At 35.5% G+C, this 27,995-nt stretch overlaps 1 protein-coding gene across 1 annotated transcript; it reads right to left on the bottom strand.

Annotated features, from left to right (window-relative positions):
• Window positions 1–130: 130 nt before the first annotated feature.
• LOC129263193 (serine/threonine-protein kinase greatwall-like) lies at window positions 131–27,977 on the bottom strand. Its single transcript, XM_064101095.1, has 13 exons — window positions 27,814–27,977; window positions 23,744–23,808; window positions 22,936–23,131; window positions 21,337–21,476; window positions 20,629–20,717; window positions 20,110–20,222; window positions 15,559–17,082; window positions 14,722–14,839; window positions 5,958–6,116; window positions 5,672–5,785; window positions 4,538–4,639; window positions 3,208–3,318; window positions 131–1,947 (listed from the first exon to the last, which is right to left on the bottom strand). The coding sequence occupies exons 1-13, from the start codon at window positions 27,877–27,879 to the stop codon at window positions 1,895–1,897; spliced, it is 2,850 nt and encodes a 949-aa protein (XP_063957165.1). The 5' UTR covers window positions 27,880–27,977; the 3' UTR covers window positions 131–1,894.
• Between the last annotated feature and the right edge of the window lie 18 nt (window positions 27,978–27,995).

The following is a 27,995-nucleotide window of genomic DNA, read 5'->3' on the forward strand; positions in this document are numbered from 1 at the left end:
TTGAACCCCGGACCTTGTGATTTAAAGCCCGGAGACTTATCCACTGAGCCACAACACCAATGCCCACCATCCCCCCCCCTCATTCCCCTGTGGAGCCGCCCACACAACATTAATGAAAAACAACAGTTCATTCATTACTACAATATGGTATTTATTTTGTTTATATATATATCATCTTCCATTAAACACTAACATAAACTTTTATTTACATTTAATGCCACTAAATACAATACAATATATAATAAATTACAACTACAAATATACCCTCTACTTTAATAATGAAAACGACATGAGATGTGAAAATGGAATCAATTATACATTCAAAATTAAAAAAGGGCTTATATAACAAGAGTCAAGGCCAGGTAACATGAAGCTTAGCAATCGATCATGGGACTGTTTTTTATGATTGATATATATAACTTCTGAAAGTTTCCATGGCGAAGAAGAATAGTGTCGTAGGTTTCATGGTACACCATGTATCTTTCTTGGGCAAGTGTTGGTCCTGAAAAGGACCACCCAATCTCGATGTTTCGACAAGTGTGTTCTTGTCGTCATTCTCCTGAGGACGACAAGAACACACTTGTTTGATTGGGTGGTCCTTTTCAGGACCACCACTTGCCCAAGAAAGATACATGGTGTACCGTGAAACCTACTACACGATTTACATATATATATATATATATAGGAATGTGTGAGATCTACTAAAAAAATGCAGCCTTGCCCTAAATACATTCAAATTCAAGGCTAGTAAGATTGAATATACAGGTAACTTGCATCTCTTTGTACCACAGAAATCTATTTGGAATAAAGTCATGCGGGCATCAAATGTCAATGAGAGTGGATTTTCATTTGCTGACCCCAGACTTCATGAAATGCATTGGAAATGCATGTAATAGAGACTTCTTTGGGGGAGAGCAAACTTGATGTACAAGCATGATATTCATTTACTGAGTCTGATCAACCTCAGGCAACTATCAGACAGGGAAAGTGACATTATCACCTTTTAATATCATATTTATTATTATTAGTATTTTTAATTCTGTATTTATGTCTGAAAATGAAAAAAAATGAAAATCCATATTTTATTGTTCAAAATAGACATGAAATGAAATACTCTGAAAATTTGATTTGCCCAATTGTTCGTTGGCCCGGCAGCCGCTGTGCAGCTGACCCCTATATGTATATTTCTGAAATGAATTTTCAGTTTGAAAAAAGGTACTAATCTTCGTTCAATCACTGACACATGCAGACTTTGCATTCCCTTGTTGAAACTCTCCTCTGCCAAAAAACATTTAGCTGCCAAGACTTGGAATGCCATCCCTCTTCCAATAAGAAATGAAGTATTCTTGGCTTCAAATCTTCCTATAAGACATACCTTTTTCCTCAATAATTAATTTCCCTTTTTATCTTGAATATTGTTATTATTGCAAATGTTGAATTATTATTCATACATTATACGAGCTATGGTACTCTTTGTTTTTAGCGCCTCTAAATATCCAATATTAATATTATTATTACTAATAATCTCATACTTCCAATTATATTTAGCCCTCAACCTTTCCTAATGAGTACAATCCAAAACCAAAACCTGTAAAAAATAAATAAACCATTAACCCAGGTTTTCCCAAATTTGCTACGCCCCATTTAACATATAAAAGTACATGCCCTGCATTTCCATAGTGTGTTACAGTTTAAGCACCAGAAAATTTTTAATAAGTTAACAAGGAGCCTGTATAGTTTGTTACAAAAGGACACTTACTGTAATATAGATGTATATGTAATAAGAGTTGTACATGTGTGTGTGCATTTCTTCTACTTTGAGCTTCTACTGGTCTTCAAGGTTGAGCGTCTGTTCATCACATAGCTTTGACTGAGATGGCTTCCCTTCGCTGTTTCATGAAGCAAATGACCCGCACGACAAATCCAAATTGCATGCTTTGTTCCGTGCTGGAAAATGAAAATCATAGTGTCACAATGATTATTAGTACACTCTACATTAACAATGCTGTAAATGGAAATGATTCAATTACGACGTATTTCTCTCTCTTTTTTTTTACACGAGTTGAAATGCACACATGTATTCAGGATATGTCTCCCTTGTTGCAAAATATGTTACAGCAATGATTTATCCAGACCTGCCAACCTCTGGAACTTAAAAAGTGTATTCTGTGATAAAAAAAGTGTATTTCATAATAAAATGCATGGCACACTCGCTCATCGCGGGGCTCAAGCTGCATGCAAGCTAAAATGCGCACTGCTCTTGCAGATGATAAAAAATAAATAAACATGTGTATATCTCACCCTGGTTTGTTAACAAAATGATTGAAAAAAAAACAAGTTACCTGAAATCACTTTTTTTTTTTATTTTTTTTTTTTTACAAAAATATATTTTTTTAAAGAAAAAACGTACTGCTGTATTTTGGTTGCAAAAACATACTAAATACGCCAAAACGTACTGGTTGGCAGGTCTGTTTATCTTACACATTAAATCAGTAGACAATGCACTTATTTTTTTTACTTTTAGAGGACAAAATTTGAATAAATATACATTTAATTTCACATGATAAAAGACAAAAGAATAAGTCAGGATGTGCCATCATCAGCTTGCTCATTGAAATATCCATGAAGACATAATGTATAGAACTGTTTTACCGAAATTGTGCAAAACTGTCATAAGTTTGTTATTCCTTGTCTAATTCTGATGAAATTTTCAGTATTATGTTTGTCTGATTTTACTTTATCTGATCAAATCATATTATTTTCAGCCTACAATACCTCTTTAAATCCAATATAACCATTTTAGCCCTGAATCAGCCCCCCTCCCCCATCTTCTTAAATAGGCGTTGAAATAGCCCAGTATTTTTTGACAAAAAAGAGTGTTTTTAAAAACTTGTCTCAACGTAACAATCGCCAGCCTATTGTAGTGAGATCGGTGAAAAAACATGTGAAATGACTCTACTTGAAAACTTGATAATTCACCCTTTTAAACATGTGCTCTTAGGCAAGAATTTACTTGTTCTTTTCATGCAACAAGTTACTGGCCCGACAGCAATTTTTACCGGTCTGGGACAGTCGGACCGGCGCTAGTGTCACGCGCTGTGTACGATACATACTCCATGATCGTGTTGGTGTATTTCTATTAAAATCATGGAATAAATACTCTAAAAAGGGAACGGTTGGCATGTCTGTCTTAACTGGTATACTCACCATCAAAGTATGTTGTGTCTGTTTCATCATCAGGGGCGGGTACAAAAGGAGGCTCCAGCTCTCTTACATGGTCCCAGTCAAGCTCATTCAGAAACTCATGCTGCTTTACATCTAATGAAACAATTAAATAGCATAAATTATTGACTGGCATTGCATGAGATATCAACCCATATCATCCCGAACTTTACAAATATTGCTGTCACACACAGCTTGGGTAATATTTACTCCACCTCTCTTACATGATCACAATCAAACTCATTCAGAAACTCATGCTGCTTTACATCTGATGAAACAAACATCATTCAATAGCATAAAATATTGACTGGCATTCAATGAGATATCAACCTATATTGCTTGATTTTAATCCAATATTGTCCATTCCAACACCTTGGGTAATATTTACTCCACCTCTCTTACATGATCACAATCAAACTCATTCAGAAACTCATGCTGCTTTACATCTGATGAAACAAACATCATTCAATAGCATAAAATATTGACTGGCATTCAATGAGATATCAACCTATATTGCTTGATTTTAATCCAATATTGTCCATTCCAACACCTTGGGTAATATTTGCTCCACCTCTCTTACATGGTCACAATCAAACTCATACAGAAACTCATGCAGCTTCACTGATGAAACAAATATCATTCAATAGCATATAATATTGACCGGCATTATATGAGGTATCAAACTACATTGCCTGATCTTCATCCAATGTTGTCCATGCATACAGCTTGGGCAATATTAGTTCCAGCTTTTTAATATCCAATCAAACTCATTTTAGAACCTTATGATCTCATATCTCATGAAAAAAATTATAATTCAACAGCAAACAATATTGACTAGCATTGAATGAGATATCGACCAACAATAAAGGATACTGATACTGAATAGTAATTTGTCACTTTATTTGACATTCAAATCATAATAAATGAAAGAATACCATCACAGAACAAGGTGGTTCACAAACCTTTTGACCCCCAGATGACCTTTGACCCCATTATCCTCATGAGCACATATGTGCCCAAGGATCATATGTACCAAGTGTGAACAGAATTGATTTAGAAATAAAGAAATGAGAGCAAGTTGAACAAAATCTTTATCGTTTTTGTAATAGACTAACAGGTGACCCCTAAGTCTCTGCCAAACTTTGTTCAGGCAGGACAAAACAAAGTTAAAGTTAGGATAAGGTCAGGATTAGGATCATGATTATGGCTTGAAATTAGGGCTCAACTTTGTCTTAGTGCACACAATTTTCCATCAAGGAAAATGTCGGCACAACAAACATCAAGAAAATAACATCACCACAACTTCTCTTCATACCTATAGCTGTTGGTCTCTGTTCTGGTGCCAATGTAAGAAGCTTCTCAATAAGATCCTGGGCTATAACTGATATTGCTTCATCTCCTTCGGGCCAGGAAAGGTCTATATTCAAAGTTGGAATTAAAAAAAATATTTTTTTTAACCTTTTTTCATGATATAAAAAAATATATATTATTGAGTACTATTAATGATAAAAATAATGTCTTACTTCCCAAGGGATGCTAGTACAGCCATTACAAATGGTTTGAAATCGCTTTAAATCATCTTAAAATGTGTTTTGATTTTAAACCATGCCAACCATGTCTGTATTGAAAAAAACATGCTTACCATCCCAGTTTTGATTTAAATTCCAATCAAGAAAGATCATGAAAATAGAAAGCATAGATGCCATAATCACCAGAAGAGTATACAGAAAGTAAGATTGTAACAAATGATCAGGGCTTGAATTAAAGGTAAAAGTAATAAATTGCAGCAAAAAATTATTTGATGAGAAAGTCTTTAAAAACAAGGTCAATTGCCACCATATCATACGTGTAGATCTCAATCTGGTACATTTACATAAAACTAATCTTTGTGAAATCTTAGCTTAAAAACGATAATTCTGAGAACACTAACCCAAAAGGCATATGTGGGACAATGTATTAATATTGCTTGAAAAAAATACCCAACATTTTCTTGAATCCTGTGCAAATTTTTCTCATTTCTCAGCAATTAAACATTTTTTCCACAGCCATTTGGCACACATTTCTTATTTAAACTATTCATACATACAAACACTTGGGTGGTCATTTTATTGGATTCTGTTCGAACTCATTTTGAGATCGTTACCACAACTAGCATTTATCTTTAATAATTCAAAGGGGCAAAGTCATTTTTTATTAGAGCACTTAAAGGAAAGGGAAGGCAGTGCTCACTTAAGTGTCATCCACGAACATTAAAAAAGGGCACACAAGTAAAATTTCAATAGGACACATGATCTGGATTACCACAGGGCACTAAGGCCACAAGCAAAAGGGTACTTAATTTGGCCTTAAGTCTACAAATACTTGAAAGGGCATCAAGGCTATTCTGAAGGCAATGGAAGCATAGGCATTGGGTTAAAGTGAAGCAATAAATGAATATGAACATACTTACCTCGACTAAGGATATTTTGGAAGACGAGGTCTGGTGAGTTGTCACAGAACGGAGGGATGCCAATCAAGAACTCATAAAGACACACACCAAGCGCCCACCAGTCCACGCCAACACCTAGAACATGAGAGAATAAACAATTTTTTTGAAATGTGAATTATTATCATCATCACCATCATCATCATCACTATCACCATCCTTCATCATTGCCATCATCATCATTTTCATCATCATTACTATCACCATCATCATCCTCATCATCACTGGAGGTACTTTTCCCCATATTCACCATGTGGCTGTTGCAAGAGCAGCTCCGGGGCCAAGTAATCCGGCGTACCCAGGATCCTCTCTTCTTGTGGCTGTCCACTCGCAGCCTGGAGAGGGCGCCGTTTGCAACTCTTCGGCGACCGGAGAGGGGTGGGTCCAGGGGTTATGAGGTCAACTCGACCTGAAAGTAAAGGAAAGAGATATGGTAAAGCCAAGGGTTAATAATTAAAGGTGATATAAAATGTCACGTGAAAGAGAGAGAGAGAGAGAGAGAGAGGGAGAGTAGTCTGCAGGCGCAGACCTTTGGTTTTTGCAATTCACACAGTCCATAATTAAGAGTCTGAAGTAGTGAGACTAGATTCAGTATGTACTATGGCTACCTCTTGTTCAATACAGATGGAGAGTTTGGAGTCTAGTTTTCACTCGATACATAATTGGTTTAAGTATCAAATTTGAGTAAAAATATACCCCGACTAGTGAGGAGAGCTTCATAACAGAAACTAGTTTTTCTTTTAGTCATCCTCAGGCACTAGTCGGTGGTAATTTATTCCTATTGTATATATTCTTATTGTCTTTTGCCTGGAAATAAAATAAATAAATAAATAAATTTGAGTCTAAATGTCAAATTTGAGTCTGTGCTTGCAGAATAGAAAGATAAAGCAAAGCAAAAAATGTAAAGGGTCATTTTCACTGACTACATTGCTCTGAAGCAATCACATGCAAGGATTTCAGTAGCTTACAACAAAGAGTCAGTGAAAATCACTGATCATTTTTTTCATGAAATGCTCCCACGGACTGTAAAAGCTCAGCATCGTTGATTTTCCTGTACAAGGGGAGTAGGATCCAAAATGGCTTATATTCATGTACTTTTCTGATAGCCTACATTAGTAAGCAAGTAATCACAATTGGAGATAGTTGATGGGTGAACTATCACTTACGAGGCAAGCTGGATGTAGCTATCTTTCCAAATAGTCTGGTCTGTTAGCGGAATTATGTGGACACGGTGGACAAAAGCATGATTTTTTCTCCAGACCTTTGTTTATGTATGAGAATTAAAAATGGGGTATGCTCCAAAAAATCTGGCTGCAGGAACAGTGAAAAAATGGGTGAAAATGTCAGAATTTATGAGTTTAGATTGGTCTGATATATAGACTAGCGCTAGTGCAAAACTCAATAGCAGTGCATTATTTTGCATTGGTTTAGTTCTTAAATTCAGACCCTTTTTGAACAGATATTTTGTTTGTCCTCACATCTCAATGCACTAAATATCTGAATGCAGATGCTAAACAAGCCAAAGGGTGGTGATGGAGGGGGTTGAATGTTGGTGTGTATGTACATATTTTGGTCTTGGTGTAAAGATGTGCAAGACACATTTTTTTGCATGTGTTGGAAATTGTGTTGCCATGGTAACAGTGTATTATGGCAAAAATAAGGTACAAATCTTGCAGTTAGAACTACTTCCTCTGTTGTCACCCGATTCTCATGAAATTTGGCACACACATTGGTCTTGAGGTGAAGATGTCTAAGACACATTTTGTGTGTCTTTCAAAAATCTTGTTACCATGGTAACAACATATTATTTGGTGAAAATTGGGGAAAAAATTACAATTCAAACTGCTTCATCAGTTTTAAATCAATTCTCATGAAATTTGACACACACATTGGTATTAGAGTAAAGATGTACAAGGCACTTTTTGTATGTGTTTCATAAATTGTGTTGCCATGGTAACAACATATTATATGGCGAAATTTAGGTAAAAACCTTGCAATTTGAACAACTTCATCAGTTTTGAACCATTTCTCATGAAATTTGGCTCATACATTTGCTTTGAGGTAAAGATGTGCAAGAACCATTTTATGTGTGCATTTGTCAGAGTATATTGCCATGGTAACCACATATGATAGCCAGAAATGCAGGAAAACTCATTGTGGATCAAACAACTTCCCCTTTTTTTAGTCAGTGCTCATAAAAGTTGGAAGAAATATTCATCTTTGGGTAAAGATTCATATTAAATTCTAAACTGCATTAAAATATATGAGTGTGGGGGTATTAATCACCTTCAGTAATATTTCTAGGTTTTGGGGGAGGAGCGGGATTGGTCCTTAAAATCTGACCTCAAAATAAAGGTTAAAGGCGGTGTCCATTAACACTCTTGAAATAAGCATCCCCTCAAGGGCATAGGCTGGGGGTACACTGGGTGAATGTGAAACCTTCCGCTCTGGCAAAGGAGTTCCAACACTGGCAAGCAAAACAAAATGTGTACCCCATCTACTTTCAACGGCTGATTTTTCAAACCTTAGTTCCACCTTCCCAAGATGTGCATCCCTCCCCATACCACTTCTATCTCCCTATGCTCAACCAGTCTACGCCTTTGCCCCTCAGGGGTCTTTGTATTTTAAAGCGAGACATTACTCCCTTTTTTTTGGGGGGGGGGGGTAATTATGACTAAGAACTTAACCCCCCCCCCGCAAACAAATGGGGCTGATATATTTTTTGAGCAGAAAAATGCCCCCCCCCCCATTAAAAGGTAAGAAGATTCATTTGCACTTCAGAGTTCAGACCATTCATTTGATGTTTAATGCATTCTGCTTTGGTAAAAAATTGTTTACAGTAGCCAATTAATCATTGTTTATTTATATTCTCATACTCAGTCTTTTATTCATATTCCATTCCTACTCTTTCTTTTTAACTATATCACATCACTCTTGATTTTGAGCTTCACCATACCATCTTATGTTTCCTCTCTCCTTTTTTTACCCTCTCTTCTCTCCAAGTATATTTTTTCTGACATATTATAAAGTGAACCTTTAATCATGCAACTAATTATATAAATATATATATTTATATATACAAAAATCTCTGCACTTGTTTTAAAAATTCACTTGCAAATCCATGACTCAATAGCATACCATATCAAAAATATGCATATGTGCACAATAATTTTTTGCCTTCAATTTTATTTCATTTAATTTTTTCAGTATAATTGTCAAAAATGAATATTATGTTTCAGTAGCAAAATTGTTGGATGCAAGATCTGACTGTCACAAAAAATGCAAATAATTTTGCATTGGAGTAAGGACGAACGTATTCACTGTTCATTGAGCAAATGATGACTTTTATTTCTCTACATATATTCTAGTCATATCCCTTTCAGATGGTGGTAACTGCAGGAATGGGAAAACTCAGTGATATAACTAAAATTTTCACAGAGGATTTTCGGAAAACAACTAAATCCATTTTTTTTCAAGCAACAGTTATTCCATTCTGAATGCTGCAACTATGAATTTGATGCACCTTTACCGAAATATAATATCATGACAGCCATTTCTTCAATTCTTTAAACTAGACATTAAATATAGCTAATAGTATTATTTAGGACAGAGTGTAGCCAAAATAGAGTTTAGAAGATTATGAAGAAAAGAATAAATGTCATGGTATTATATTTCAGTGTAGGTGTAAGCATTCAAAATGGAATAATTGTTGCTAGATAATAATGAATTAAAATAGCAAAAAAAAATGTACTTAGAGAGGGAGAAAAAGAGGGGGGGGGGGAGGAAACAAAACAAGAAGGTATGGTAAAGCTCTAAAGTGCAAAAAGTGCAAAAAGTGATGTAAGAAAGTCAGAGTAAACACTGAAATGAACAAAGACTGAGTAGAAGGAGATAAATAAAACGTTGATTAATTGGGCACCGGAAATGATCTTTTATCAAACCAGAATGATTTAGGCTTTAAATTAATACGCTGAAGTGTAAAGGATTTTTCTTCCCCCCTTTTTTTTTTTTTTTTTTTTTTTTTTTGGGGGGGGGGGTCAGTTCCTAGCTGTAATTATTTCCTTTTACTCTTTATGTGGCAATTTTCTAAAGGCCCCCCCCCCAAAAAAAAAAAAAAAAAAAAAAATGGAAGGGGTGCTTTCTTTAAGAGTGTTTAAGTTCCTAATGGCCATGTCCTTTAACCTTCTATATTTTTATGTTGTCAGTTTTTAAGGACCTCCTTCGCCCCCACCCCCCAAAAAAAGAACCTATAAATATTATTGAAGGTGATTAATACCATGAATACCCTGCGCTATTTTATGATGTTAAAGGGGAATCCAAACCAGATAAACACTTGTTTTTATGAGGAAAAGAAAAAATCAGACAATAGGTCAAAGTTTGAACAATATCGGACAAACCATAAGAAAGTTGTGAATATATAAAAGTTGTAAACATTGGTAATCACTATATACCCATGAAGACTTCAAATTGGCCGCACATGTGATGTCATAATGATGTAAGGGAAGGACCACTCTTCCATGTACAGAAATAATTAATTGACTAAAATTTCTTTTTCAAAAGTTTTACTTCAAATTGTATCTTTCTTTCATGAGGACATAAAGCATTATACTAACAGGTTTATATTACGGCCCCAATGAAATTTAGGAGAAAACCAAAAATCAAAGTACAAGGCCAATGGGAAAGTTGTCCTTGCGGCCTCACCCCTTGTCATAATTTACTTACCCATTATCAATTTGAAATCTACATACTAGTAGCCTTAGGGATCTTAATTTTAAAGCAGCCATAACTTTATTTTGCTTGTCCGATTGCTTTCAAACTTTCACCATTCTTATTTTTCTCCTTTTCCACACAACATTTTATGACCAAGGCTGGATTCTCCTTTAACACTGAATGTGAATTTTTACCCAAAATGAATATTTGTGTAAACTTTTCTGAGCACAGGCTGAAAACTGAGAAGTAGATTGATCCACAATTGATGAGTTTTCCCTGCATTTCTGGCTATATGTGGTTATCAAGGCAATGCACTCTCTGACAAATGAAAAAAAAAAAAGGTTCTTGCACATCTTTATCTCAAGGCCAATGTGTGAGCCATATCATGCATGAGAATTGGTTTGAAACTGATGAAGTAGTTCAAATTGCAAGGTTTTTACCTAAATTTTGCCATATAATATGTTGTTACCATGGCAACATAATTTCTGAAACAATCACAAAAAGTGCCTTGTACATCTTTACTTTAATACCAATGTGTGTGCAAAATTTCATGAGAATTGATTTAAAACTGATGAAGCAGTTTGAATTGTAAGGTTTTTTCCCCAATTTTCACTAAATGTTATGTTGTTACCATGGCAACAAAATTTCTGAAAGACACACAAAATGTGTCTTAAGGCCACCGCACACCTTACGACTGGCCTGCGACCCGATTTCAGAATAAAATGTAATAAAATTCGATGCTAATTATTGAGACTTGGAATATCTTACTGTGTAATGTTCGAAATCATCGTACGAATACCTATGATCAAATTTGTGACTATGCTATCATCCTTCTTAGAATAAAAGCGAATTTAATATCTAGTCGTAATGACGTCATAGCAGTCTTACGATTGGCTACGATTTGAACCTAATTTTGACTTTACTCCAAAATAAGGGCTTGCAATCTTTCAAAATTGTTATAATATTACTATTTCAATTAATTTCAACCTCAGATAAAACGATATGTTCCATTCACATCTTCAGAAAATGAGCAAAATGCGATTTGTTCCTAAATCGGGTCGCAGACCAGTCGTAAGGTGTGCGGTCGCCTTTAGACATCTTCACCTCAAGACCAATGTGTGTGCCAAATTTCATGAGAATCGGATGAAAACAGAGGAAGTAGTTCTAACTGCAAGATTTGTAACCTTATTTTGCCATAATACACTGTTACCATGGCAACACATGCAAAAAATGTGTCTTGCACATCTTTACACCAAGACCAAAATATGTACATACACACCAACATTCAACCCCCTCCACCGCCACCCTTCGGCTTGTTTAGCATCTGCATTCAGATATTTAGTGCATTGAGATGTGAGGACAAACAAAATATCTGTTCAAAAAGGGTCTGAATTCAAGAACTAAACCAATGCAAAATAATGCACTGCTATTGAGTTTTGCACTAGCGCTAGTCTATATATCAGACCAATCTAAACTCATAAATTCTGACATTTTCACCCATTTTTTCACTGTTCCTGCAGCCAGATTTTTTGGAGCATACCCCATTTTTAATTCTTATACATAAACAAAGGTCTGGAGGAAAAATCATGCTTTTGTCCACTGTGTCCACAAGTAGGGTGTTTTTTACGCTAACAGACCTGACTAAAAGGGAAGCTGAGGATTGATAGCGAGTACATCCAGCTTGCCGAGAAAGTGATAGTTTGCCTCGTCACCTGAAATAAAGAGGTGATTATATGCTTTATATTCCGCATCGAGAACCACTATAAATGATCAGCAAAACAAAAAAGGTCCATCACTGCGAGTGATGATTGATGGGGAACTTACCCTTTGTCATGTGACCAACTTCTGACCAATCCTATAGCAAGATTCGTAGTATGTGGAATATAATACACAACCACATAGGACTCCCATGGAAGAACAGCGGTTCATGATGGGCTATGGCTTAACTTTAATTTGTGATTTAATCATCCATGTCCTTTGCTATTTCTTTCTATCATAACATGCATGTTTGTGCAACACACATATATTTAGATTATGCTGTCTAAGTTTATGTGTATATTTATTTTTTGTTGTGAATTTCGGAGAATAAATACCTTCAAGTTTATTTATATTTTGCTGTATATGTTCTGATTTACATATGCTTTTTTATTGTGAATTTTAGAGGATTATTATGTAACAGGTCAAAATGAACTGTTTAATGGAAATTCATATATTTTCATAACTCTTAATTATTTGTCTGTAAGTAATAGATGCCTTCACAGGAAGTTCACAGGAAGTAGTAGAAAGTAGAAATGTTTAACAATCTTCATGCTTTTTAAGAAGTATGATTCACACTCTTTCTGGGTAAGAGTGATGCTGAATGGTCTTTGGGTCAAAACATCACATTCCAGAGCTATGAGCTTGTATGACGTAGATAATTATGGTCAAGGCTTAGCATCTGTGAATGGAGAGTGATAACTGCATAAAAGGGAGAGAGGATTTTACTGCAATTCACTCCTGCACTGCACCCCATTCATGGGGCAGGCAGAGAGGCTTCTTCATTTTCGGGTCAGAATTATAGGTAAGATAATTATCTTATTTTGTCAATTCTGTTAGTTTTGAATAATAGTTTATAAAGTTGGTTCACAATGTATTTTATATTGTTTTGAATAAGAGTTTAGGTTATATTAAAGTGCTATCTTTGCTAGCATAGCATGTTGTCTGTCTTATTTTAAAGGGGTTTTGTGAATTTAATAATCTGTCTTTGTTACTTCAGATGATTTTTATGTCATTTTGTTATATTTTGTATAATTACCTGTACTTGTATACTTGTAGTTATAAACATAAAAATGTGTTCGGTTCTAATCTTATAGTGAAACGATTTAGTAAAATGATAGAGTTAAATATTTTGGTTAGATTGATTTTGGTTATTGAATTGTTAATTCAATGTTTCAGTTTTGTGTTTTCAGAGTAAAGGGTCACAATGATTGCTTACTATGTGTAATAATTGTTATTTTCCTTTTAAAGGTATTTAACATGACATTCATGTAGCGGGTGAGGCTCTCACCAGAGGAAATATGGTCCTCTAGGCCAGATTGCCAGGGTGAGTGGTTATCATTTATTAACCACTGTATTTCAATGTTAATTTGTTGGCATATTTTAATTGTTGTATTTCATTTCTTTGTTGGAAGAGTTATCCATAACGATGGAGGAACTGAATTTGTGATTAGATGAGTTGAATTCAGGCAATATTGATTAAGTTTAATGAATGGATATAGACAACATGTTTATCATTTATTATTACGAGTCTACTTGACGTCATATTGATGAATGTTTATCTTAGAGTCACAAGCAAATATTTCTATTTTGTGCATTTTTTTCAAACATATCATAATTCTATTAAATTGTTTTGTTCTTATTGGTTTTTGCAGGGTTTTCTTTATCTTTTGTTCTTGTACTTGGAATTTTGTATAAAACGATCCATCGATATTAAACGAACCGAAACACAAGGAATGGTGTTGTGTGTCATCTTTCTGCATCAGTTTCCACGTGTTACAATTATATACACACACAAGAAATACAATTAAATGTCTGATAACAAGTATTAAGCAAAAAATATTGTTTTGTATTTGGGGCTACTTTTTACGACCTTCTGTGTAAATCTCCAACACTGGAGAAGCTTTGAATTGCAGTAAATGGGTATTTTTCAGAGCTCATTTTTATTTTTCAGGCTCTTTTTGAACATTTCGGAGGGGAAATGGCCTTGAGCCCCCTTACCCCAGGGGCGGTATTCTGAAAATGTTCTTATCTCAAATATATTTACATCTACGTCACGATCTCAAACATGTATTCTGAAAACGTTCTTATCTTTGCTCTCTTTACAACCTATGCCGAGAGAACTTACTGAGAGTGTAAATCTATAACCTGCACATATAATACCAATGCACGCTAAAAAGATAAGAACATAATGTGCATGTGGTATTCTGAATATCGCAAAACCGTGTAATTACGCCGGTAATTAGTATACGTGCGTATACATGCAATATTCTCTTGACATAAGGAATGTTTCTATTGATTAAACTGCCAATATAAAGTGCATTTTGATTGGTAATATCTAATAAAACAGGCGTGTTGAAGATGGGGAAAGGGGCAGTACTTACAGAGATAAGACCGCGTTAAAAAAGATTTTCAGAATACTGATTTGCAATGATTTTAGCGTCTTCCTATTCTTATCTCAGTGAGATAATACAAAAGATAAGAACGTTTTCAGAATATTCCCCTACTCTTTATGTAACCCCACCCCCCCCCCCCCCTTTGTCTCTTACCTGGTGTCTTGTAGCGTATTCTGGCAGGTGTGACGTAGGCTAGTTTTCCTGGGGTCCGGAATGCTATCCGTAGAGGGGTGTGACTCGTTCCCTGGGGGCCAGGGGTTGAAGCATTCCTCTATAAGATTCAGGAGAAAATAGAATGTAGAAAATGGCAGGGTGAGAAAAAATATTTAAGAGGGTGTATTTTTCACCTTTGGATGAATGCTGAATTTGGGGGCTAGTTTTTGCATGATCTCCAATCACACAGTTAATGCAAATACCATTATTATGCTGTGTATAGGAAATTGAATTTCTATATATACTTTAATGTTACTGTGGCAGGCGTAGAGGTGACTCTAGTAAAGACAGTCATTTTGTAGCATTCTATTTGATCTTTTTTTTTGGGGGGGGTGTGATGAGGGCAAAATCGCTTGTTGCACTCATTAATTTCCAATGCGGGAGGGGGAATTCTTAGGGTTGACATTTTTTATAACTTTTCGACCCTGAGTTGGATTAGGTTGATTGAAGTAATATCTACTTTTCCGAACCTCATCCGAGAGATAAATAGAATTACGAGGCAGATTTCTTGTCTATTAACACATTAAAGCTCTCATTTTCAACACTACAATGAGAAGTGATATACAATGTGATGAGCTCACAGGACTGTCTACTCTGACGGTCACAATTCTTCAACCTAATCATCTCTCTGATATTTCAGTGCTTCGCTGATATAGAGGGATGTTCGAGATTTGATTTCATAGCCAAGAAATACATAATATGAAATATTAAGGAAACAACTCATTCTAATAAAGCATTAGGCCTTATTCGTGATAAGATTGATAGAATTTAACTCACTGGTTTGATGCTCAGCCTCGCGGGTTCATCCGGTGAAAAGTTTGTAAGGTCAGACAAAGCACTCCTCTCCTGCTGATCACATGACTTCACACTGCAATTTGATTGGTGGGACAACATACTGTGACTCCTCCCATCCTCCGTCTGACTTGACATCATCTGACCCTTCGGGTGTTCATTATCATGGCCAGACGGCGACAAGCCAACTGGTATTTTCAAATCCGATGCTTCAGACGCGTGATCTACACTGACTTCCAGGTCAAAGCTGACGTTCTTCTTTCCAGATGACCTCCGAACTTTGACACCTTCTTTCTCTGCATGGCCAGCAGTCGATGACCTTGATGCATCCAGATCAAGTCCTGAGAGACTGCTGTCACTGTTTTCTGGACCAAATGAGGAACTAAGTCTTGATCTGTTGCGACCAACAGGATCTTCTCCTGAACTGACATTGTCATGTCCAGGAATGTCTGCTACTTCTTTGTGACTGGACTGTCCCCGATCAAGCTGTGCATGTTCTGAGTCAAAGCCATCCGTCGTCCAATCTGAAGTAATAGATTCGATACTCTTGTCACCAACTAGACCAGATTCATTAGAGCCATGTCTATCATGTTGAACTGTACTTCTCATTGAGGCATCATTGTTGCTGATAATATCCTCCAAGTCTTGGCCAGTGGACGTTCTTGATGCACTTCCGTAGCAACTGTCCCGGTTGATTTGTCCTTGCAAGTCTACTTTGCCAACCATCTCTGAACCTTCTGGGGCTACTTCTTCCATGCTTTTGTCTCGTCTTGACTCCATATCCTGAAGACTAAGGCTACTGTCGAGGCTTCCTGTATCACTGAGCCTGTTCCCATGACCATCTGTGTTTGACTCGTCATCTTCATCTGCCACAAACAGTTTAAGACTCAGCCCCCGGATCTCTGACGTCAAACCGCTGTGAGAGCCAGATCTCAGCATCCTGATGCAGCCTTTGGGTGGCTGTAACACTGGGCTCATCTCAACCTCAGAGAGATGTCTCTTCTTGCCCCGAGCACTGCTTCCTGATCCTATCGCTACAACATCTTCAGTTGGTGAGGAAGCTGTGGAGTACCCCTTCTGCAATGGTTGTTGATCAGCCTCAGGACCTGACCGTCTCCGTTCATCGCTGAAGCTTAAATGAATCGAGGGTCGACTCACAGGTGCCCGCCCTACTGGAGTCTCAAACACAACGTCTCTGGCTCGTCCTGGCTGTCTCGCAGCCATACTCCCAACTCGACCTGAACTCTGACCTTCAGATCCTAGAACTTTCTGGAGATATCCTGAACCCTGAGACCTTTCATTTGTAGATCTTATCCTCTCTGAGAGACATACACTTACACCGTCGGTTCCACGATGCGAATCATTATCGTGGGAGGTTTGGTGAGGATGCTCACCATAACTACTGGGGCGGAGCAGGCCTTGTCTGCTGACGGCTGTAAGGAGAGGTGAGGACAGTGGAGTGTGTCTTAGATGACGGGGCTTCTCCTCAAGCGCTGCTCCTGGAGTGTCCTGCAATGAATAAGGACGGTATGAAAACCTGAACTTGTGCATATGCTCTTCATGATTTACATCTTTTTACATCCGCGATCACGACAAAAATTGGCAGGCGTGTTACCCATGGCATAGTCTACAAAACTATAAGATCAAATTCTGCGAAAAATCTCATTGCTAATTAATTATGCTAATTTATGCATAAAATCAAAAGTTTGCTCAACTTAACTATAATACCCTTATAATGCTAATTTTTGGTTCACACTCTTTATAAGAATCTGATCAAATGGACTTTAAAAAAATTTCAACATCACATTTATTTTCCTATGTATTTTATTGTTTTCTAAATTTCTTATGGGCATTTTCACCACAGATGGACACAGAGGCAAAAAAATCAAGTAGATATTCATGTCAAATGCTTTATGTTTTTTAATAAAACAAGACCTGAAGTTTCTGAGACAAATTTTTTTCCGACTCTGGCAGCCATTTTTTATTTCAAAATGGCTGCCAAAGTATGGATACAAATTAGTGTTGAAAATAGTATATTGATACATATTTTGTTTTGACAGATTTTTAAAGAACAGGTTTGATCATGATGTTTTCGCCTGTGATTTAGCTTGCTATTATAACACTTTTTAAAATCCCACAGAAAGGAACACCAGTAATTCATTCATCTGATAAAAAAACATTGATGAAGTATGTGATATGGTATGTAATGTCAGTTACCGAAAACATGAACTTTTTTTTCTCATTTCCTGGAAAAGAGGATATATTATATGAAACTTGGTAGATTTCCTCTCTAGGTAACACCCCTCCCTTCTACACCAAAATTAAAGATTACCAATTAACAATGAAGCCATAGGGTACCATTAAATATATGTAATGTCAGTTACCAAGTGGAAAATGTAATGTCAGTTACCGAGATGTAATGTCAGTTACCATGATAAAACGTTGGTTACCAATATTGAAATGCAAATATGTGGTAAATTTTATGGTGAAGAAATATTGTATACTTGTTATTTAAGTCTTTCACTTTAAAAGTCACACCAGAAGGAGCTTGCTATTGACTTTTAAAAGGTATAGTTCACAAGGAATACTATATGAAATTATGAAGGAAGTTGCATTCCCATCTTGCAAAAAAAATTACTGTGAAATTGTTTTGTACATGCACTTACCAAGTACCTAATTGTTTGTATCAGACAATTTTTTGTTTGGTTTTCGGGGGGGGGGGGGGGTAGGGGGTACTTTTCCCAACCTATTGCCTAAATCTGCAACATTTTTTAAGCTTAACATTGTGATGAAGGGGATTTCCAGGGTCCCTTTTTTAGTTTCTAGGATTCTTTTGAGCATTGCCTCGCTAAAAGTAAATTCCTGGTTTTTATACCTGTTAGTAGTGTGGATGTGTGATACAATTTTGTTTTTGGTTTACAAGTATAGATGAAAAGTGAAATTTGACAGTTCTGATCAATGTTGCATGGATCTACTAAAACTGTGGTTTTTTTTTCAATTTTACAAATAGTTCAGTTTCAGTTTAGAAGCTGGAGTTTATTTTTTGTTGACAGCTTATAAAACAAATTAGCAAAGAAAATGATTAAACAAATTATGAAGAGAATTGAAATTGCTTGCACTGACCAGAATAGAAATCAATAAAACTACATGGCTGCATGAGATTCGGGGGAGGGGTACATGTAGCCTAGGGGAGGAGACCCTTATTCATTTTGCCTTTTTTGAGGGGAGGGGGAGGTTGGAGAAGGAAAAGGTTTAAAAAGTCAATATAAAACTGATGAATATATTATGGGTGTATAATCAGAAAAATCCATGTGTACAGTCAATGCAATATTAAATTACTATAGGAAAACATGTAGCTGCTATGACCCCCCCCCCCCCCCCCCCCGGAGTAAGTAAAACATACATTTCTTATCTTTGGATAATTAAAAATGTGAAGTATTATGAAACTTTTATGATTTTAAAAAGCCTTACATATAAGTACCAAGAAAATTATGCCTTTGAAAATCATATAGCACTAGTAAATGTTAATGTGTATATTGTCAGTTACCGACTAGTAATGATAAAAATGTTCAAATCAAAGAAAGGAATTAAGAAAAAGAAAAAGTTTTTTCATTGGATTGTTCCTAAAAACTTGGGTATACTTCCCCATCAAGCTCACTTTCATGTGAAGCCCTGCACAGAAGATACAATGCAATGATTCCACACATTTGACTTCCATGTGTTATCTCTATGGCAAATTAAGTGTAATGTCAGTTACCGTAATGTCAGTTACCAGCATGGTTGTGGAAAAATTATCATAGTCCCCAAAAGACAAAAACGAATTGTTTAATATTTTGACACATCTTAACCTAGTAACTGAGGTATATTTACATATTCAAATTATTACTCTATCTACTCAGGGACATGAGATATTTCAATTTTAATGAACACCCTGAAATTGCATGTCCTTTTGCGTAATGTCAGTTACCGACACATTTTTGCTTGCTGATGCGTAAAAAAATGTGGTTACATAGGAAAACTTAGTATCAGAGTATACAGCAAGGTTCACTTTATTAACTCTATCAAAAGCAAACTCCCATCATTTGTTGTTTTAGAGATACACACAATGAAAGGTGTGAAAACATTGTGCTGTGTAATGTCAGTTACCGTGAAAATGCCCTTATGTATTTCTCTGTTTTTCAACTTTTTGTTTTTAATTGTTTTTTTTAATGGAAAATGTCCAGGACTTTATTTTGACGATAAACAAAATTAGATTAATTGATTTTTATCAGTAAACGGAAAAATAGTGATACATGTATAAACTTTGGCTAAAAACACTATTTGCATTGGATTTGTACACAAATTCTTGTTTTTGAGTAATGTTGGTGGGATTCAAACACAAGACCCTGATTACAAGACGAGATTCAGAACCGCTCCACCACGACGCTTCCACATAATACATTTAACCAAACTCAAGATGGTCAAATACGCTGATTTCTTACATTTCTCAACAATCTATTTGGACCATCATGTGGAACTGAAGAAGTGTTGACTTACGAATGTTAGGTTGGTCGTTAGAGAGAGAACTTGTCCTGGTGTCCGATAGAAGGAATCTGTTCTCTGAGGTTTGACCACCGAGGGGGTTCCAAGGATATCTGATACGTTGATTTCTGAGAAAGAAAAGATATCATTTTCAGTCAAGCAAAAGAAAAAAAAAAGAGTGATTACAGTCATGAATATTGAAAAAAAAAACTTTACTAAATGAATGACAAAATAAAACAAATATACACATCAAGAAAATTGAAAGTAGTACTGTTGCATTCTGAATCTGGGGTAATAATAAGTAAAATTTAAGTGATCTGTACATTGAAGTAGTAAAAAGACAACTCACTTCCGATTCAAACCACTACTCAGATACATTTACATATATTGGTGCCTCTTTCATTTGATGAAAAGTGGCCTCACTTCCTGGATACAAATACAAGCAACAACTCACTCATTTAAAGTCATTCCTAAATTGTTTTCCCTTTTTTTTTTATAGATAAATGCAATATAGAAATGTTTGCAGTTACTTACTGTGATCCATCGATATCTTGGATAAGCCAAAGTCGGTGAGTTTAATATGGCCATCGTTTGAGATCAGCATGTTATCAGGTTTCAAATCCCTACAAAAAGAGATAGAGGAATAAAAAATAATGGCTACACTACTGCATGAGAGCGAAGTTGTCTAGTACCCCGGTTCTGAAACTGCGGCACACAGGGCACGAGTGGCCCGAGAGACAAATTAGTGCGTCGCGCCACAAAATAGGCAGTGAAAATATAATTCATGATGGAAAAGCATCTGCCCCAATTCATGAAGATTGCAATGGATGACATCACTCCATATTTCCAGCGTATTGCAAGAGCAGGACGAAACCATTTTGCTCACAGAAGGCACGAGATGGCTTCAGATAACGGTGGCGAATCCAAGCTAGGGCGCAAGAGGCATATGCCCCCTCGGTATTTTAAGAATCATCCATTCAAAACACCCATCATATCTTCTGAATATTATGTCAAAACCTGTCACATATTAAAATTCATTTCATTTGGAAAAGGTAAAAATTTAATAAAATTTTCTTTATATTGTATGTTGGATATCTGCTAAATAAGACAAAATAAATAAATATTAATAATAATAATAATGTTAATAATAATAATAATAATAAAATAAAGTGAAATAAAATGAAATGAAATAAAATAAAATAATAATAACAATAATAAATGATAACAAACAAGTCAACAAACCTGTGAATAATACTGTGTTTATGGAGGTATTCCAGCGCAAGGACCACTTCGGCTGTGTACATCAAGGCAGTGCATTCATCAAAGTAGCCACAGACATGAAGGAGTGATTTCACATCCCCACCAATTAAGTATTCCATAACCTGCAGATCCATTCAATGGGAGACCGTACAGATGACATTTAAACATACTCAATTCTATTCATTTTCTTTTTTTTTAACTCTTTGCACGTTGAAGTAATTTTGGGGGGATAATAAGGACAATTGTTTCCATGTTATTTTCTTTAATTAAAGCTATCCATATTGTACCACTTATATATGTAATCCAAGAACTATTGCCTTTTATAGCTATCTAATTTGAAGTTAGGGAGAAAACTAATTATTACGATTGTTGAATTTAATTGTACGAATGTGCAAAATTGCAACATCAGCGCACAAAGGGTTAATAGAAACATGGCCCTGGGAAGCAGGGGTGCTGCATGTTTTATTTTCCATAGGCAGCACCCCCTGGAAATCTGTTAGGTACAGTACATGCTAAATAGCAGAAATGTAACTAAAATTAAATGACTTATAAATTTTTCCCTGTCCTTTTTCTTTTCCCCCCCCCCAAAAAAAAATCTTGTTGTTGTTGTTTTTTAGCAAAAACTTTGTTTTTTTTTAATTCAACCATTACCCACTGTAAAACAGTAATTCCCAGGGCACTGATTAGAAAAAATGTCTGTATTTCTATTACTAGTTTGGACATATCACAGAATCAGCATACATTTACAGTTTATTTGCGCAGTGATGGTTTATATTTTTCATTTTTTACGCCACTAGAGAGCAGCAACAACAATTAGCAGGACACTTACGAGATACTACAATGTCAAATACAATCATAAACAACAGACTTTACACTATATGAATACGGAAGCAATTCAAAACACAGCAGGGGGGGTGTTGTCGAAGGCAATATTGATCTATCAATGTCAATCCCCAATGACAACAAAATACATCTGTGCAATTGTATTGTATTGTAACTGATGATGGTTACATAGTACATGAATTGATTTGAGTTGAAATTTGAAAATTCATTACGTGACACAAGAATAGACATTGGTTAGTTTAATTATTGTTAGTTTAACTATTATTATTGCTTGGAAAAAGACCCAGCATCTGGCTAAAATACCATGCTTGTCTTGTTACTTTCTCAGCAATAACACATGTTTTACCAGAATCCATTGGAACAGATTTTAGATTTCAATGCAGTCATAACTGGTGGTCATTAAATTGCATTGTGTTCAAACTAATTAAGATTGTCAGTTACCACGACTGGCAAAATAAAAGCATTATATACCAAGCGCACAGAAGGCAAAAAAAAAATTATATTCAAAGGCTACTTTCACAACTAACTGCCTTAATCTGTAATATTTGATAAGCTTTAAAATTGCAATAAATGGGGATTTCCAGGGCCCCTTTTTTTACTTTCCAGTGCTGTTTTGAGCATTTTGGGGGCTAAATCGCCTCCAGCCCCCATGATTTTTCCCATGTCACCCTTTAAGTCACAGTTATCCCTTTGTGACACACGCCAGAATTTGAGTTTGATCATAAGCATGAAACTCACCAAATAAATATACTTTGTTGTCTGTATGGAGTAGTAGAGATGAACGATGAAAGGACTTTTGGAGAGGGCTAGTGCATCCCTCTCTGCCGTCACCTGGGCGGCCATGTTCTTGTTGATCATCTCGGATTTCTTCATAGCTTTGATAGCAAAGAGTTTCTCCTTCTCTCTCCCTTTGCGGTAGGCCAGATACACCTTTCTATGGTAGTCAAGAAAATTCGATGGAAAAAAAAATTGTCTCTGTAGGTACAATATGATGGTTCATTCTGTACAATGATTAATATTCATAACAAAAATGACAAAAAAAAAGATCAAAATCAGCAAGTAGAAAGAGGAAGGAGGCGAATGAAAAGTGTGACCCCATAGAAAGAGACAAAGTAAAATGATAGTAAAAGTTACTATATTCCATTTGAGAATTTCATGAAATTCATGGTATTCATGTTATGCAGGCCTATGCAAAAAATAAAGAAAATAAAATCATGTTTGATAAAAGGAAAGACAAAAACAAAATTATTTCTAGTTTCTATAGCTACGCTTCTATTAACTTGTAAGTCATAGACCTAATATTTATAACCCCCCCAAAACAAAAAAATAATAATGATAATGAAATAAAAATTTAAGAAATAATTAATTAAATTAAAATAAATTAAAATAAAATAAATTAAAATTGAAATTAAATAAAATAAATTGAAATGAAATGAAATAAATTGAAATGAAATAAATTAAAATGAAATAAATTGAAATGAAATGAAATAAATTGGAATGAAATAAATTGAAACGAAATAAAATAAAAATTAAATAAAAAACTCACCCAAAAGCCCCTCTGCTGATTGGTTTAATGATGGAGAACTCATCAATGGTTGGAGCCTGATGCATCTGAAACAATTAAAAAAAAAAAAAAAAAAAAGAACTCTTATACATAAGATTTGAATTATACATTAGCTCAAAATATCGGTAAATTAAAAGGAATTCTTATAGAAAATGTTTGAATCATATACTAGACCTAATGCCAGGGGCCCTGTTTCTCAAAACCAACAAGTTAGTTTAATATACACCAACCAATGAGTTAGCTCTAATCTTACTGAACCTTTTTTAGAAAGGCTTTCTAGCTCGACACCCCTAAATTTTGACACCAGATAGAGTAGACATGGAATAAAGTTAAAATAAAGTAAACTATCACCTAATTTTTAAAGAGTCCGACCATAACTGTAATTATTTTGATTAACTTTTAAATACACCTAGCAGAGTCTAGCCAGATACAATAGATACATGTACATCATGCTCATTAAAACCATGAAGGCGAGAGCTCAGCCTAGACCTAACATTATGCCTTAGGAGCTAGTAGAACCATTGGATGGGGCCTGTTGCAATACAGTAAAAACATATTTAAAGCACATTCAAATTCATGTTGAGTAACCTGCACAATATTCGAAATGTTAAGCTTTTCTGCAATATTTTTTTTCTAAAATGTGTTTTCACAAAAGAAATTCACATCAATGTTTGTAGAATATATTTCAAGTGTATTTTTAATTGCAATGTTTATTTTCAACTTACATGTATATCTCAATATTTTATAAAATATTGAAATGTATCGCCATGTAATGCAGCGATCATTCGCTCCTGCATTAAGGTCCGACCCCATGTCAAATGAACGCATGCCGTCGACTTGATTTCTGTGCAAATTCAATGCAGTAGAGTTTTTCGTTTTTTTTTTCTATTTAGATTTGTCGTTTTGAAGATCTCTACGATCCTAAATTTGCAAGAAAGTTCACGAAATTTGCACAAAAACAGTTTTCTTTATTTTCTACATGTAGCATATCTTTGGGTGACCCCACTTCTTAAATCTGAGGTACGCCACTGCGTGCGCTGGAAATACGGCATATATTCTGCATTTTTAAGGGCAAAATTTGACTTTTTAAAGGGAATTACTTCATGTGGTGAGTGATAATGGCTGGGTATACAAGTTACAACAATGAATTAGGTGCGTGTATATGCTGGCTTGTGAAATAACTTTACCACATGTGTCAAATGGCACAACATGTCGAATTCCGGGCGTGTTACTATAGATCTAGATCTATAATAGGCACTTCAGGTGAAAATCAGGAAAGGCTGTTCCAGCATTTCTTATATGCTCACAATGAGGCTCAATATCTACGATTCACAAAACTGTTTGAATATTCAAATTCCGATATCTAGAAGTAGAGTTATTGTCATCTTTGTGATACAAAAACAAGGCTTTTTGTGGACAAAAGACGATTGCAAAATCTTATTATTCTCTATGTTTTGGGCATGGCACACTTATAATACATACGGTAGCTTATGGGGAATTGTACAAGCTTTTTATTTAAGGACGTTCCACAGTTATATTTGTGCGCATTATGATCTGCGCATAGTTTACACTCTGCGCGCTGACGTCACAATGGATGAACAGGTATTAATTAGCTGCGGGTATGAGCTGATTTTTCTCATCTTCTGCACTTTAACTGCAGATCCGATGCGTTATTTCATTAAGCTAAAAAATTGAATTATTCCATGGACCATTCAAAAAAAAAATCTCTACAATTTCAAAATACTTTACTCTGCAGTGCTGCCAAGAATCACGAATATTAGCCCGAGTTTGAATAAATGGTAGAGTGGTTTTGATTTTTTCTTCACATAGATACTAAGCATTCAGCCCATTTTTGGTGTTTTAAAAAGCACATTTGCTCTAATAAAAATGCTGATAGTTTAAAAACAAGCACATGAACCCCTATTTTTTAATGTTTGTACCTCTTAGGTATACCATCCTCTACAACTCTGCAAATTTTGGTGAAAATGGATTTTGAATAAAGTGCAGCATTTATTGTACATTTGTAATTTGTTACTGAAATTTTACATTTTTCAGATTGGGATTTTGTTATCTTTCACGCCATTTTTAAGAACTGACAGTGCTGTTAAACTTAAAATTGCAAACAAATAGCACTATTAATAGATTTTCCATTCTAACGATACAATTATTAACTCTCTTGCGAAATTTGATGACTTTTTCATGTATTTTGAATGAGTAATGGAGGTTTAAACTCATTGTAGTAATCTTGGGCGGTCTAAAAATGCCAAATTCTTTTGAATGCGCAATTCTTAAGAACATCAATTTGGGTGAACTTTGAAGCTCTATAGCAAAAAATCAAGCACATGGACCTATGTTAATTTTTGCATATTTCGAATATTAAGGTTCTAAAGTATCTATGTGCAAAGTTTGGTGAAAATGACATGGATTTCACTTTAACTGTGGAACGTCCTTAAATCTTTAAGTACTCAGATTGATTTGGCATATAATTGACATATGATTTCTTTGGTTCAAGGGCAACTACCCCTGAACAATTACCCCCCCCCCCCCCCCCGTCCTCTCTTAATACTTATTTTGCACAAATTCTACAAAATTATTTTCAAAATAACAATTTAAATTTCATAATTAACAGAGCTCAAATTGTAATTAAAAAAACTATACAACGGCTGAAACATACTGTGTCTGAATACCGAGACTAATCTCGAGCCCATCGCAGCGGGGATGGCATCACTCACAGCTGTTCGTATACGCTCAAAACAACCCTTCTCGATCAGCGAGTCAGATTCACAAACGCCTAACAACACTCAAAATTGAAGTTCATTTCCGCTGGCTCTTTACGAACCAAATTCAATTCAACTTTCACAAAATGTTCTCAAATATTCAATTTCATTAACTTAGGGCCTACCGAGTTTCAATAAGATCCGATGATTACGGGGTGATTTCAACTTCAAGCAAAGAAAAATTTATACCTTAATATTAGGTCCTTCCATCCCATTATGGTAAGTGAAACTCAGTGTTGTTTATTATCGATATTTGCCAAAGGTGTACAAAGCAACCACGGGAATTTTTGACCAATCAAAATCAGCAGAGTAAACAGTAGAGGCGCACGGCCAATATTTGAGACTGTCTCCAATGTGGGAGATTATCTCCAATATCAGAGACTTTTGTAAAGAATTTGGGTATCCAATTTCAGAGACAGTCTCCAGTTTTGGAGTCCAATTTCCTTTGTTTACATTTGCTGCAAAAGGATTAACTTGGCGGCAAATAAAAATGTGATAAGCAGATTCCTCATGAAAAATTACCCCTTTTCACCGTCTACTTTAAAAATTCACCGTCTACTTTTGTTTTGATAAGGATTTTTGTTGTCAATCACACACAAAACAAATGGGCTTCTGACCTCAGCGAGACAAAATTTTGGGTGGAAAAAATCATGCTTTTGTTGGTGTTGTTTCTTTTGTCCTTTTGCAAAGCAAGTCTCCAATGTGGGAGATTGTCTCCCCTATTGGAGAGAGTCTCCCATATTGGCCGTGCGCCTCTACTGGTAAAGGAAGAAACTGACTGTTTTATTGAGCAATTCCAAATGCAACTCCAGCACTCAGCCGAAGTGCCGAGCGGAGCGAACCGTGTGTGTTAGTCATGTGCTCCCCATTCACTGCAATGCGAAAATGTACGTTCAGCGCTCTGTCCGCACGATCGCTCGCATTTGAAGTTTTAGTGACTTTTAGTTTTACGACTGTCTTCGAATTATTATTTTTTTTGCGTTCTTTGACTTGGAGTCGGACTCGGAAACTGTTACCAAACGTGATTTAAGATCATTAACAAATTTGTCTTGAGACTTGAGTCTGAGCATTATCTGATTATAGAACTGTTAATGATATTTTTAAAAATAGGAATAAAATAGGTCTTGCAGGTAATTTCATTAAAAAAAAAAAACTGGCCACCCAGCCAGCCACACGTTTCACAACGCATGGGACCGAACTTGTTTCTCATGCATCCATACATAATTATAAACAACCTTTTAAAAGCATTTCATAGCATGAAAGTGGCATACATACCTGGGAATCTGTCTTGGTCAACTCAGAATTTATATTTGACGATGATGGTGACAACATATTGGTCATTTTTCTCTCTATTGTTGCGGGTTTTCAAGTTTACCGCTGCTTTAGTGGCCGTGTTTTTTTTTATTTGTTCTGTCTTCCTCGATCGAGAGAGGGCGTGTACCAAGGCCCTATAGGGC

Source organism: Lytechinus pictus, chromosome 6 (assembly GCF_037042905.1).
Source record: "Lytechinus pictus isolate F3 Inbred chromosome 6, Lp3.0, whole genome shotgun sequence".
NCBI classification, from domain to species: Eukaryota; Metazoa; Echinodermata; class Echinoidea; order Temnopleuroida; family Toxopneustidae; genus Lytechinus; species Lytechinus pictus.